The sequence below is a fragment of the Notamacropus eugenii genome, chromosome 2, assembly GCF_028372415.1.
Source record: "Notamacropus eugenii isolate mMacEug1 chromosome 2, mMacEug1.pri_v2, whole genome shotgun sequence".
In the NCBI taxonomy this organism is placed as follows: domain Eukaryota; kingdom Metazoa; phylum Chordata; class Mammalia; order Diprotodontia; family Macropodidae; genus Notamacropus; species Notamacropus eugenii.
In genome coordinates this window covers 303,258,692-303,272,040 of record NC_092873.1, presented here as the reverse complement: position 1 = coordinate 303,272,040, position 13,349 = coordinate 303,258,692, and the positions used below count along the sequence as shown (strand labels likewise).

Genomic DNA, 13,349 nt, shown 5'->3' with positions numbered 1-13,349 from the left:
CTGTTCGGTTTTCTGGAATCCCACAATAAGGATCCTGCTACCTCCAATCCAGTCTCCACCCTCCTGATCCCCTGAGTCATCGAATCCCCTCCTCGCCGGCCTCCACCCCACCAGAGTCCAAAATGTATTATGGTGCACTATGTATTTGTTTCTTTATTTATGTGTATTACTCTTGTGTGTTATTCAATACACAAGTCAGCCTGTCTTGGTTGCCCAGGTAGCAGTTAGGACTCAGCCCTAGTAAGATCGGTGGAATCTCTAAGGGTCTCTTGTTTCAGTCTCTCCCTCCCAAATTCCCTTTTCACGATTTGTAGGCTCAACGGGATTTCTGTCTATTTTATCTCTATTTCCATATCTGTTTCAGTTTCAGTCCCCAGGCTGCTCACACTATGAGCCCGTGGCTGCTGCGTGTCCAGTTGCCCCAACCAATAAAATAACCTGGGACTCCCTCATTAACCAATCAAGGCTTTGAGGAAATGACTCACCCTCGGGTGGGGGACGGGGGAAAGCCTTGTGGGTGAGAGCATCTCTATCGGCTGTCTCTATGAGTATCCCTTGCCACTCCCCTCCCCCATTGCAAAAGGAACTTAGAAGGGGGCAGGTGAAAGGAAGAGGGGCAAGGATGGAGAGAGACCAGACAATAGGAAGTCACTGAGCTATTCTTCCTCACATCTCATCTCCTGCATCAGGAAAGCAACACATACTGGGACACTAAAGCCAGGGAAAAACCTTAAATTGGGATTCCCCAGGGATAAGAGGGGAGGTTCTCCATTATTAGCACCTACCCTTTCCTTCCCTCCTCCCCCAAAGAACAACAGCTATTTCTCCTAAACAAGAATGAAACCAAAGGCAAGTATGGGAAAGGGAAGGCTGACGTTGCCACTTCCGGTAAACAGTCAACAAATAAACTCTCCAGGGGAAAGGGGAGTTCAAAGGTCATTGTAATTACATGTACCTTCAAAATAATGTTCCAATGGGTGGGTGGATGAGATAAGAGATAAATCTCCCTCTGGTGGGAGGGAGGATTAAGATGGACCATCTCACTATAAAACATACTTGGACAGTGATGACAACTTAACCAGTGATCATCCCAGCTAGGATAAATTTCCAGTTATAAGGCTCCTCCCTCCCACCTCCTCTTTTTCTGGAGTAAAAAAGGCAAATATAGAGAACAAAATTTTATTTAAAAACCATAAAACTGGCCTCATACCTACTTTTTCCCAACTCCCAATTTTCTCCAAAAAAGAGAAAATTATACAGGTTAGCAACATGTAAGCAGGGTAAAGCGGGGCAGTTGTAACTTCTACAGATTTTTCCCACCCTCCCTTCCCTCAAGGTATAAAAAAAAAGAAAAAAATCAGTCCTTCACTTCTTCTCCAAAGCAACAGAGCTAAGGTCCAGCCGCCATAACTGGGGAAGGAGAGCTATCCATAGCCACTAGACCCCTGCTCCTCCCCTCAAGGAGGAAATGACTTGTCTCTGGCTGGATTTAGAAGGATGGTGTGCCCATGATCACAGATAGCTAGAACAGTCTCTCCATCCCTGGAGATGAGGAAGTGGAGACTGTGGGAGCTATTCAAGGTTCTTCTCAATAAATTGCTTCATCCATGTTATCATCGCTGTCACCCCCAAAGTCTTCTCCGTTGTCAAAATATGACATGATGTAATCTGTCTCCTGAAAGGAGCAGAGAAAAGTTAAAAGGAAAGAATGCCTTTCCCACTTTTATCTGTGATTTCAGATGGCCACCCACAGCCACTTTGTAGAAAAAATCATGGGATAAAGCAAAGATGGTTAGAAATCCTTATAATAATTATTTCAGCCTCAGTCCTTCCAAATGACTTATTTCCTCCAGTACCCCATCCCCCCAAACCCCAGGGGCCTGACAGCCTTGGCAGGGAAACAGAAGGGGCTGTAGTGGGGAGAGGTCTTCTCTCACCTCCTCATGCTCTTCCTCATCGTACTCCTCCTCATCTCCATCGTCCTTCTCCTCCTCTTCCTCTTTCTCTTCTTCCTCTTCCGAAGTCATTTCTTCTTCCTTCTTCTCCAAGGTCTTTTGGGGGAAGAAATAAGGGTAAATGAGAGGAAAATGCCCCCCAGAGGGCAAAATCAAGGTTATGAACAGGGCAAGAAGAACTAGATAGAAGAAAGGACTGAAACCAAGACCCAGTTGGGTTCATACTTTTTCCTCTCTTTCTATTCCTTACCGTCTTCCCCACTTCCACTCCCCCTCCATACACACACACACACACATACACACACACACTTCACCTCCAGTTTTTGAATGGTTTCTTCTTTCTCTGCTGGGGTTTTAGGGGCCCTCTTGGGGATCAGGATGGTTGTCCCTAGTGGGGGAAGGGGAGGAAGGAGAGAATGGAACATCAGATCGAGTATTCTGCTCTGCCTTTACTCTCTCCTCCCATCTCCTTTCCTAGGGAAGCTACCTCAGAAATGGAACTCTGCTGCCCCTGAGTGGCCAATATGATAGATGGTATGGGGCACAGGGAGGGAGAGGGCCAGGCAGTCAGCTCTATTTGTCTCAAAATAGAGGCTTCCCCCCCCCCCCCCCCCCCCCCCCCCCCCGTGTCACCTAACAACACTCACGTTCCTTCTGTAGTTTTCGAACTCGTATCTTGAGCTCTCTGGGAAGACGCCTCCAATCTAGGGAAAAAGGGTAAGGAAATAGAGGGCAGTGGGCCCCAGGCTGAAAGAGGGCCAACGTGGCAGAGCAGGAGATATGTCCCACAAGGATTTGGGAATATGAGGGGACTCATGAGTTTGTGGGGAAGTACCTAAATGTTTGGGAGGGTTTGAGGACAGCTAAAGTGTGTCTAGAAGAATTGGGGGGGGGGGTATTTCTGGAGACTTTTGAGGAAAGGATTTCAGAGGGGAGTCCATTACATACCAGGGTTCCAATCAATTGCGCTGTCAATCGGCCCTGACATCTGATATTTGTCTGAATAACGCTCCACATCTGAAGGATTAAATGCCAGGAATCAGAGGCCTCAAGACCCCTGAATGGAATGGTGGTGCCTGGGGATAAAGTTTCCAAAGCACCTAGGCATTCTGTCCTTTATCCTGATAACACTCAGAGCTTCAGAGATAGACTTAAAGGTTCTTCCACTAACTCTCCAAAGTCACCAGCATCATTTTTCATTACTGTCCCAACAAAGCTTCTGCTCATTCATTTATTCATTAAATATTCACTGACCAGCTATACTCTATGGAACATTGTACAAGACGCTATTGGGAGATATAGAGGGGTATGTGTGTATTCCAACTAGGCTAATATGCTCCTAAAGTCTTGACTCATGCCTAAATATTTCCTGGAATGTCTTACTCAAGTTTGCCAAAATTCCTCCCTTCTTGTTTGGAGAACAAACTCAAGTCTTCCAAGAATAAGCAAATCTACTCAGTTCCAAGTACTCTTGTCTTTGATGGGCCCTTTCCCCCCATGCACTTAAAAGCACTATATCTCAATTTCTGCTCTACATTGCCAACTCCTGATTGATGTGAACAGCCAATTTTGGAACTTAAAAAGGAATCAGTCTGCCCTACCTAGCATATATCTGGGATGCCTCTCTGTATTATCATTCCATGTGTGCTCAGAGAACACAAACTACATTTATTATCAGTATACAGCTTAATTAAGGAAGGAAATCTTCAATAAAAAATATAATGTGTGCCAATGCCCACAGGAAGACTATGGATTAGCTGCCATTTTGATTTAGCCATGGCCTCTTCTCTCCTCCATGCCTATGGAGAACCAAACATTGAACTTTTTGAAGTGGTCTTAAACTTGTTTCCTACACAGATGTGACTTTTCCTTCACTAGGCTGAGGGTACTCCAAGGACAAAGACTCTGTACTATTCTCCTTTGGATTGTGAGGTTTTCAAGGCTATGAACTGTATCATTCTCATTGAGATATGCATATAAAAATATTCATATATACACAAATATAGGGATTATAGACACAAATATACACGTGTATGTGTATACAGATGTATGTATTTGTTTCACATATGTGTGTGTATGTGTATAGCTACACCTACAGCTATATTTATTTGTCTCTTTCCTTTGTCTCTCCACCCATGGCCTGACAGAGGGCTGCTATATACACTGGGCCTATTCAAGACAGAAGAATGGAATTCCAACTGACCTCTCTTTGGTGCGGCTGGACGAATGAAGTAGGGAAGCTGCCTCATGGCCCCACGTAGCTCCTGTTTCAGGGCAAGAACATACTCACCTTCTTCTCCTGAGGGTAGTGGTACTGGGCGGAATTCCAAGGGCTAGGTGAGAGCAAGAAGGGCAGGGGTCAGTATGGTTAGAGCTGGAGAGGATTGGATAGCCCTTCTGAGTGGGAAGGGAAAGCTGGATTTGAGAGGTATGGAAGGAACTATCTGGAGGATGGAGGGTCTCCTTTCCTCACCACCACAAAGTGTTAAACAATGGATGAGGGGAGTATGGCTGTTTATATATGTGTGCCTGTAGAGTTGGAAGGTGAGGGGCTAAGATTATAGCAGGAGAGAGATTGGTTCTCTACAAGGGCACCCTAAAAACTGTGGGGAGTCTAGGGACATAGCAAGAAAAGAAATAGCATTTCCTTCCCTGGAGAACATATATAGAGAAAGGAGGATGAAAAGAATTTCAGGAGGGCTCAGTCAGCTTCTAGGATTCTGTGATTTTCTGGGGGCAGTCATGAGGGAGAACAGCTGATTATTGCCAAGATAGAATGATGAGTCTTGGTGGACAAGTATAAGCACTCACAGGGAACAGTGGGGAGGGCTTGAGAGTGGGAGGGGGCAGAGCATCCCCCTTCCCAATGCCCACAGCCTCCATGTTGAAGGTGAGCTGACCTCGACCCCGGCCCCGGCCCCGGCCCCCACCCCGGCTGGCCATCGTAGGGGGGGCCTGGTTGTATAGAGATCAGATGGGAGAAGCCTGATAAAGAGAAAAATGAAGACACACTGTGAGATTGATGAGATTCCCCACTGTGCTGACAGCCAAAGGTCTTTGGTTCCAGGTACTCCATTGGCTTTTTCTTCAACCTACTACTCACTCATCTAAAATCTGCCTATCTCCTGAATGTTTTTTTTTTTTTAGCTTTATCCCAGAATCAACAAAAAATTACATTTTCATATCACATTGCTACCCATGCTCATTAATCCCTCCCTTTCCCCTTGCCTCCTATGTCCAGTTTATTACCAAGTCCCTGATACTTTTCTTTGCAGTATTTCAAATCTACCTCTTGCTCCTCCTACCATTACCTCTTAGGCCTGGATTACTGCAATGTTCTTCTAACTAGGCTTTTTTGCTTCCAGTCCTCCATTCATGGTATAGTAGAAAAGGCACCGTACTCAAGATTTTAGCTTTGATATTTACTAGCCAGGCAGGTTCCTCCATAGAATAAATGCTTTAGAGCAGGAATTCCATCCTGTTCCCCTTCATTTCATAGATAAGGAAACTGAGGCTCATGAAGTGACTTGCTGAAGGCCACACAGGTAGTATGAGTCAGACTTTGAACCCAGGTCTTCTGACTTCAGGTGCAATACTCCTTCACTTCCTCTCTAGGCCTCTGTTTTTGGAGCATGCTAACACAGCCTATCTCACAGAACTGTGAGGATCAGATGAGATAATGTCAGTGCTTTGCAAACCAGCCTTCAGGGGCTACAGAAACACTGGCTATTAGTGATAGTGATTATGATGCCACTTGGTTTTGGGAGGAGGGCTTCTTCCAGGCCTTCAATTTCAGCAGGATAAGGTACTCCTGGTGAGGAAATTTCCTTTACCAATGCAGCTCATTAACTGCTTCCCGATTTATAGTCTTAAAGAACTAGCGTGATATGGGGGCACTAAACCACATACATATAAGGCTCTCTGCAGGCCACACAATGACTTAGGAAACCATATATTAACATTACCTATGCTTTATTATATTTTTATGAATTTTTTTGTTAAATATTTCCCATTTACATTTTCATCTGATTTGGGCAGTGCCAGGACTCATGTTTGACACCTCTGCCATAAAGGATTAATTCTTAAATCAGGTAAGGACTCCCACAATTGAGTCCCACCTTCCCTATCCAAACTTATCTCTTATTATTGCCCAATCCTAGTAATCCTTACTATTGCTACCAGTTCCATCACTGCATTTAGTCTGAATCACAAAAAAAAATGGTTCTTGATTATATGCTGTCCTTAAAGATTTTATATCTCTAATGGCTTTTGTTTCAAGCCTTCCAATCTCCAATAGGATTGTAAAGTCCGGAAGCTTAGAGGCTGTGTTTTATGATCGTCAGGAATTCCTGCAACTGGCTTAATGTTAGGCATATAGCCTACAAGAGCATTTGAGTCAGGGGACTTGAGTTCGAATTCAAACTTGCCTTTCAGTTTCTTCATCTGTAATATCCGGATAGTTTGTGATCTTGTTATTTCATGATCTAATACTGGATCGGTCAGTGGGGAGGACGATTCTCTTTCAAAATAAGAAAATAAAGGGAGGTCCAGGTTGCTAGAACAACTTCGTTGGGAGGAGTGGAAGAGTGCTGGATTTGGTGTCAGGGAACACGGAATTCAAATCCTCCTCCCTTGGTGGCTTGGCAAAGTCACATAACCCTTACAGGGCTCTGCCTCAGTTTACTCATCTGTAAAATGTGGAGGTAACTGATGTCCCTTCCAGCTTTAAATTCATATTATATGAATCCTCGATTGGGGGAAAGGGAGTAAAACCTCCAACAACGCATGCACACACACACACACACACACACACACACACACACACACATTCCTTTTCCACTCCCAAACTCGAACCACCCGCGAGCACACACACACGCGCGCACACACACACACACACACACACACACACACACACACGCACACACACACACACGCACGCACACCCAGGGAGGTAGGCAGTGAGGAGGGGGGTGAGGGTGGCAGGGAGCAGTCAGTCGGGCGGTTCTCGGGAGCTGACCCGTGGCTGCTTCGGTCCTCCCTCCCTCTGTCCCAAGGCCCGCGAGCCGGCCACGGTGAACCAGACCGAGCAGCGGGCCGGGTACCGAGTAGCCTCGGGCAGTTCTTACCTGGAACCCCTCCCCCACACGGTACCCACGCAGCCGCCAAGCCTGCGTCCGGTCAGCCTGTCCGCGGGGTTCTAGGCCCACCTCTCTGCCATCCCTATTGGTGAGTTCTCAGAACCAATAGCAGAGGAGCCGGGCGGGGCGTCCGCGCACATGCAGATAAGGAGGAGGGCCGTGAGTAGTAATAGATAATGTGTGGGCTTTGGCAATCCGGGCACACTGAGAATGGTGAAAAGATTGGGGAACCGAGACAGTGGGGTCAAGTTATTTTGGTACGCAGCTGTGGTGGAGGAGCTCCAGAGTGTGAAAGCTCTGAAAAAAGCGAAGAGCTCCTAGAGTTACCCCAATATCACGAAATTTAAAGCGCTCCTACAGGGCGGGCCTCCTCCCAGGAGGCCCCCAGAAATCAGCCCTTCAGAGATCAGTCTTGCTCTGCCCGCTGCTACAGAATGTCCCGCCTCTCGCCCTGCTCCTTTCCCATCTACCACCCTTCTTTCTCTAAATTCTGCACGCACTGAATCCTCCCCCCTCACTTCCTTGCTAAAAATACCTTTCTGTGGGTTGCTGCAGAGTCGGTGAGAGCTGGCAAGAAGGGGAGCAGGAGAGATTGAAGATCAGGAAGCTGACTGGTGTGGCAGGAGACGGCTCTCCTGGGTTCCCAGTCTCTCTCCCACTGCTCTCTTGCTTTTTCTGGACATGTATAAGGAACTATTGTAAGGACAAGAAAGTCCCTACCATCATCTTCTTAGCTATGAATGATGGAGAGCTCAGATTGAAACTCTTAAGAATTACTTCTCTGGGGAGTGAGAACAGTAGTGGACTTCTAAGGGTGAAATCGAACCATAGAATGACTCCCCTCCTCTAACATTTAGTTCTTTGAATCCCTAGGTTGTGTGGTTTTGTTTTTTTTTTTTTAATAACTGCCAGCCCCCTCCCCCAGTTGCTTAGGGGACCATGTGAATCTCTCCAAGTCCAATAGTTCTCCCCAAATCCCCCACTTCCCATGATACCTCCCAGCTGGACACATACTTATTCCCAAACAACACAGATGGGAGTCATGGTAACCATGGAGACAGGGCAGGTGGCAGAAGGAAAGAGACAGACAGTGACAGAGACTGACACAGAGAGACAGAGAGAGAGATAGAGAGGAGGGGAAAAAAAGCAAAAGACGATGACCAGGAAGACTGACAAAATACAAAGGAGGAAGTACAGAATCAGAGGGAGATAAAAACCTTTTAATACATAGACTATTTTCAGCCTCTCTCTAGTTGCCTCACCGTCTCTTCCTCCCCACCCCAAGACAATAAGAGGAAAGCAATTAAAGATTTACTTTGTTGTGTCTGAAAAACGACCTGCGTCCACACTTACCTTCCCCAGTTTTGGCTAAGAGATCAACTCGGAAGTGCTAAGCTCCACATCTCTGTAACTTTGTGCTCCCTTTAGGAAGGAAGTGTATACACCAGACACCAGAGCTCTGTGCTGGGGTCTTTTGTAAACCCTGTATACCCAAATATGTATCCATTAAGCAAAGCACTTGGTCTCTCTTGTCATAGAACTTGGATTTATGATGTCTGGATCCAACAACCTTTGAGAGTGTGATTGTGTCAAGTGTGACATGTCAGGTTTGGCACACAGCCACAACACGTCAAGTCCTGGAAATTGGTAGCTGGGGAAGCCTAGCTAGAATTTGTACAGGCAGCCCTGATGGGGCTAGGGAGAGAAGAGATACCCAACTTGGAAATGGATTCTACAAACAGCTAGATTTAAATGGCTAAGATATGTTAGTCAGGCTTAGAAAACCTGGGGTAGTGAGTTCTATTTTCTGGGGTTTTTAATGGGGGATTGGGAAAGGAGCAGATTTGGTGCCTGCCACCCCCACCCGCAGAGACATGTCTATAAATAGCTCCACCGAGCTCCGCCCCCCCCTCCCAGAGCCGGCGCTGCGCCCGGGGCGCACGGGAGGAGGGATGTGGAGCAGGGGAGCCTAGGCTCGAGCACAGATACAGTGGGGGCCACAGAGGCCCACCTCCACCATGTGGGTGCTTAAGGACCGGGCTTCTTCACCCAGGCTGCACCCTGGTCCAGGTCCCAGCCCAGGCCCTGGCCTGGAGGAGATCCTGCGGACATACAGGTATCTGGGCACACCGCCTGGGAGGGGAACAAGGAGCGGGAGATAGGGAACACAACTGGAGAAAAGGGGAACTCTGGACTCTTCCCTCTTCCAGTTTAAGACCCTTGGACTCGAGCTGCGACCCCTCCCAGAGCTGCGGCTCCGAGGAACGGGGAAGGCACTGGGAGTGTATGGGTGTGCGCGTGGGAAGGGGGAAGTGGTGCTACTGAGGGGAGGTCTGCGCTCTGGCAAGAGCTATTTTGGAGAGAGGATGAGGAAAATCAGTGGCTGGAAATGGCTCGGGGGCTGAGGGTGAAGGTTGGGGTGCGGACATTCCCGCGCGTGCACACACGCACTTGCACGAGCATCCATCGCGGGCGGGTGCACGCGAACCTTTTTTCAGACAAGCATTTGGGGGGCCTAGTGGCATGGGGCAGAGGTCGGAGCTATGTGCCACAGTGACCCACTCCAAATCTCTGTATCTCTATGATTCCCTGTCTTGTCTCTATGCTTGTGTCTGTCAATGTTGGTCTATCTCTCTGACAGGGAGCACCGTAGCTGCTGAGCCTCAGTCTTCCTCTAGGCACTGTCCCCATCCTTGTCCCTCATCTCCCTCTCCACCTCTTCTGGTAGTTTCGGCTGCTGCCTTTCTCCCACCCACCACCTTGGCCATGCTGCACGCCGAGGGGCACGCTCTCCTGCGGGCAGTGGGGCAGGGCAAGCTGCGCTTGACTCGGTTGCTCTTAGAGGGAGGTGCTTACGTGAATGAGGGCGACGCGCAGGGGGAGACTGCACTGATGGCTGCCTGTCGGGCCCGCTACGATGACCCCGAGAACCGGGCCCGCATGGTACGCTACCTCTTGGAGCAGGGCGCAGACCCCAACATAGCCGACCGCCTGGGGCGCACGGCTCTCATGCACGCCTGCGCCGGAGGTGGAGGAGCTGCGGTAGCCACCCTTCTTCTAGCCCACGGCGCTGACCCGTCGGCCCGTGACCACGCTGGCGCCTCAGCTCTAGTCCACGCGTTGGACCGCGGTGATCGCGAGACCCTCTCAGCCTTGCTGGAAGCCTGCAAAGCCAAGGGCACAGAAGTCATCATCATCACTACGGACACTTCGCCCTCGGGTACCAAGAAGACCCGGCAGTATCTCAATTCTCCTCCCTCCCCGGGGGTCGAAGACCCGCCCACCCCAGTCCCAACCCCAGGGGTTTGCATGTCGCCTTCGGAAATCCAACTGCAGACTGGAGGGGGAGGAAAAGGAGTGCTGTCTCCCCGGGCCCAAGAGGAGGAGGAGAAGCGAGACGTGTTCGAATTCCCCCTCCCTAAACCCCCAGACGACCCCACTTCTTCTGAGCCCCTCCCCAAACCACCCCGCCACCCGCCACCTAAACCACTCAAGAGGCTCAACTCCGAGCCTTGGGGGCTAGTCGCCCCTCCTCAACTGCTCCCGCCGGCCGAGGGGCGACCAGCGACTGACCGATTGATTGCCGAATTTAACGGCCTGGCGCTGACGAGTCGACCCCGGCTCTCTCGGCGCCACAGCACCGAGGGGCCAGAGGAACCACCTCCGTGGACTGAAAAAGTGACAGGTGGAGGGGCCCTTTCCAGGCGCAATACGGCGCCAGAGGCCCAAGAATCGGCTCCCCTGCCCGGGCTGAAGCAGAAGCTGAGCCGCATGGAGTCGGTGGAGCTAGACGGCCCCAGTCACCTATGCACTGACTCTCCGGACTCCAGTCGCTCGTCTCATGAGCGTCGCCGGTACAACGCTTCCCCGTTGACCCTCCCTCCTGCAAGCTCAGTTCCTTCACCTGGGCAGTCTCAAGAGAGCCTTCCGGGGGCTGTGTCTCCTCTGAGTGGGCGGAGAAGGAGTCCTGGGCTGCTGGAACGGAGGGGCTCTGGGACGTTGCTCCTGGACCACATCTCCCATACCCGGCCAGGCTTCCTGCCACCACTCAACGTCAGCCCCCACCCTCCCATCCCAGACATTCGACCTCTGCCAGGGTGTCGGGCCCCATCCCTCCCTGCTCCCCATCATTCCGGGGGCCTTGGGTCTCCCAGGGCCAAGAGGAAATTAGTGAGACGTCACTCCATGCAGACAGAGCAGATAAGACAGCTAGGGGGGTTCCAGAGTCTAGGGGGACCAGGAGAACAAGGGCGTTGAGGGGGTAAGAGGAACTCGGAATGGTGTGGACAAGGCTATGGCAGGGCAGGTGAGGCCACCAGCTCACATACACCATGCACACAAGCTAGAGACCACTTGGATTTTGCTCATAGGTACTGCGTAGTGCACTTTTTGCAAGGATGCACGTGTTCACGGGCACAGAGCACTTTACCCGAAAAGGTCACCAGGCTTCTCACATGTACTGGGCATCACGCACATATAGGGGTCATGTGTGTGGCTGGTGCAACTGTGCGCTTGCATGTGGGATCAGCGTGAGCTCACAGGCACTATGCACTTGCATGCACCATGAGGTCAAAGGTGCTCATTGGCACATGGGCCCCCAAACATACTTGCACTTGTTCACAGGCAGTGAGATTACCTGCTAATGACTAGTGCCTAACCTAACACCCCTCCTTCCCCAGAACAACAACAGACTCACCAATTCCTTACCTTCTTGTGCTTGCAATTATTTATTTCTATTTATTAGGTACAGTGGCACATGCCCTATAATGCATTATTTACATACCCAATCCCAGTGGAAATGTCTTGACTCTTTTGGGATCCCCCTTAACCCACCCACTAGACTGGGTTCTCTGATCCTCTGCTCTCCCTCCCAACTTCCCTACCCCACAGAACTCGGGAAAATGTTGCTTCCCAAGCCCCTGAGTTCCCCTTCTGAGAAGGAACCTCTTGCTGCACCCAGCTCTGCTGCTTCCCTCATTGCTCCCTCAATTCTTCCCTCCTTGCCTCCAACAGACCAGAGATTTCCTTGCCCCAAATCAATTTATTATATCAGGTTGTCTTGTCTTCCCATGAGAAGTGGGGCATGCAGTCCAAACTGCTCTTTCACGTGAGCTTTTGTCCTCCCCAAGGCAGAGAAGGGCAGTGATCTTAATCTCCCTCTTGACATATCAAAATAAAGGTGTTCAGAAGTTTCGACCACGTCTCTCCACTCACTTGGGAGGAGGGGATGGGCTGGGCAATACTGAACCTAATCTTGATTATAACTTCTGCCCTGGAATGGTGGTAGAGGAAAAGCTAACAACTTTCATTTTCTCATCTTGAAATCTCAATTCTTTTCCTCTCACTTTCCTTTGGATTCCCAGGATCCATCTATCTCAGGTTTACCGAACGATAGGGAAAGAACTTGTGGATTTAGTGCCTAAGGTAAACAAAGAGCTTTTTGCATCAAAAGAACATAATGAGAAATATAGTGCAACTATTATACCTATTTTATAGATGAGGAAACTGAGTTGGAGAGATGAAGGAACTGGCCTATGATTACATTAATAAATAAACAGGAAAGTTAAGGATTTGTCCGAGATCTAGTTGTGTCCCGGGCTCTCTCTACTTCACCCCTTTAACATGCTTAATGACCCACTGATCTGAGGATATCAGACCACTTTCTTGGGCACCGCCCTTTCCCCCCAGGATGGGTCCTCAGACTCTCCTCCTGGACTTCACTTCCTACGCAAACCGAGACAGGCCAGTCAGCCTGGGCCACCTCCAGAGAGGCCTGATCTATCCCCCTTCCCTTCCATCTCGCCCCCGCCCCCGCCCCCGCCCCCGCCCCATTGGTACTCCGAGGGTTCCGCCTTGAGTTTGAATGGTCATCTTGTCCTGTAGAACCGCGTTGTCTACTTGCAGCCTCTGCTCTTCCCTTGGTTCCCGAGGGCCTTTCTGCCTCCAGAAGGTCCCCGAGGGGCCAGGAGGACTCGGTGTCGCCCGACTGGATAGGACTGTATCAATTAACCCAGAGGTGCTAGAGTCCGGGCGCCCAGAAGAATTCCGCTGTCTGGCCAGATGCCCGGCGGATGCTAGGGGCCAGTCTTTGGATCTCAGGGCCTAGAGGCAAATCCATTCTGTTCTCCCAATCTCCACCAAGGGAAGGGACAGCGAAGCAAAGACTGCCAACTGCTGGAGCCCCCAAGCAGGGTCAAATGCGCGGATGCGTTAGAATCGGGGTTTCACGGGTTGCTCCCTTCCGCCTGATCCCGCC

General features: G+C 49.9%; 2 protein-coding genes across 6 annotated transcripts; one reads left to right on the top strand and one right to left on the bottom strand.

Annotated features, from left to right (window-relative positions):
• Positions 1-1,165: 1,165 nt before the first annotated feature.
• POLR3GL (RNA polymerase III subunit GL) lies at positions 1,166-10,122 on the bottom strand. Of its 5 annotated transcripts, XM_072644648.1 has the most exons (9): positions 7,082-7,202; positions 6,383-6,474; positions 4,767-4,940; positions 4,159-4,288; positions 2,904-2,972; positions 2,603-2,659; positions 2,270-2,343; positions 1,938-2,051; positions 1,166-1,675 (listed from the first exon to the last, which is right to left on the bottom strand). In XM_072644648.1, exons 3-9 carry the CDS (start codon positions 4,896-4,898, stop codon positions 1,589-1,591), a joined length of 663 nt encoding a protein of 220 aa, XP_072500749.1. In that variant the 5' UTR covers positions 4,899-4,940; positions 6,383-6,474; positions 7,082-7,202; the 3' UTR covers positions 1,166-1,588. The 5 variants fall into 5 exon arrangements, with proteins under 5 accessions (XP_072500749.1, XP_072500750.1, XP_072500751.1 ...); XM_072644649.1 differs by lacking the exons at positions 6,383-6,474; positions 7,082-7,202 and adding an exon at positions 10,046-10,122; XM_072644650.1 differs by lacking the exons at positions 6,383-6,474; positions 7,082-7,202 and adding an exon at positions 9,950-10,035.
• On the top strand, positions 9,231-12,672 carry ANKRD34A (ankyrin repeat domain 34A). The gene has a single exon (XM_072644644.1). The coding sequence runs from the start codon at positions 9,617-9,619 to the stop codon at positions 11,348-11,350; it is 1,734 nt and encodes a 577-aa protein (XP_072500745.1). The 5' UTR covers positions 9,231-9,616; the 3' UTR covers positions 11,351-12,672.
• The last annotated feature ends 677 nt before the right edge of the window (positions 12,673-13,349 follow it).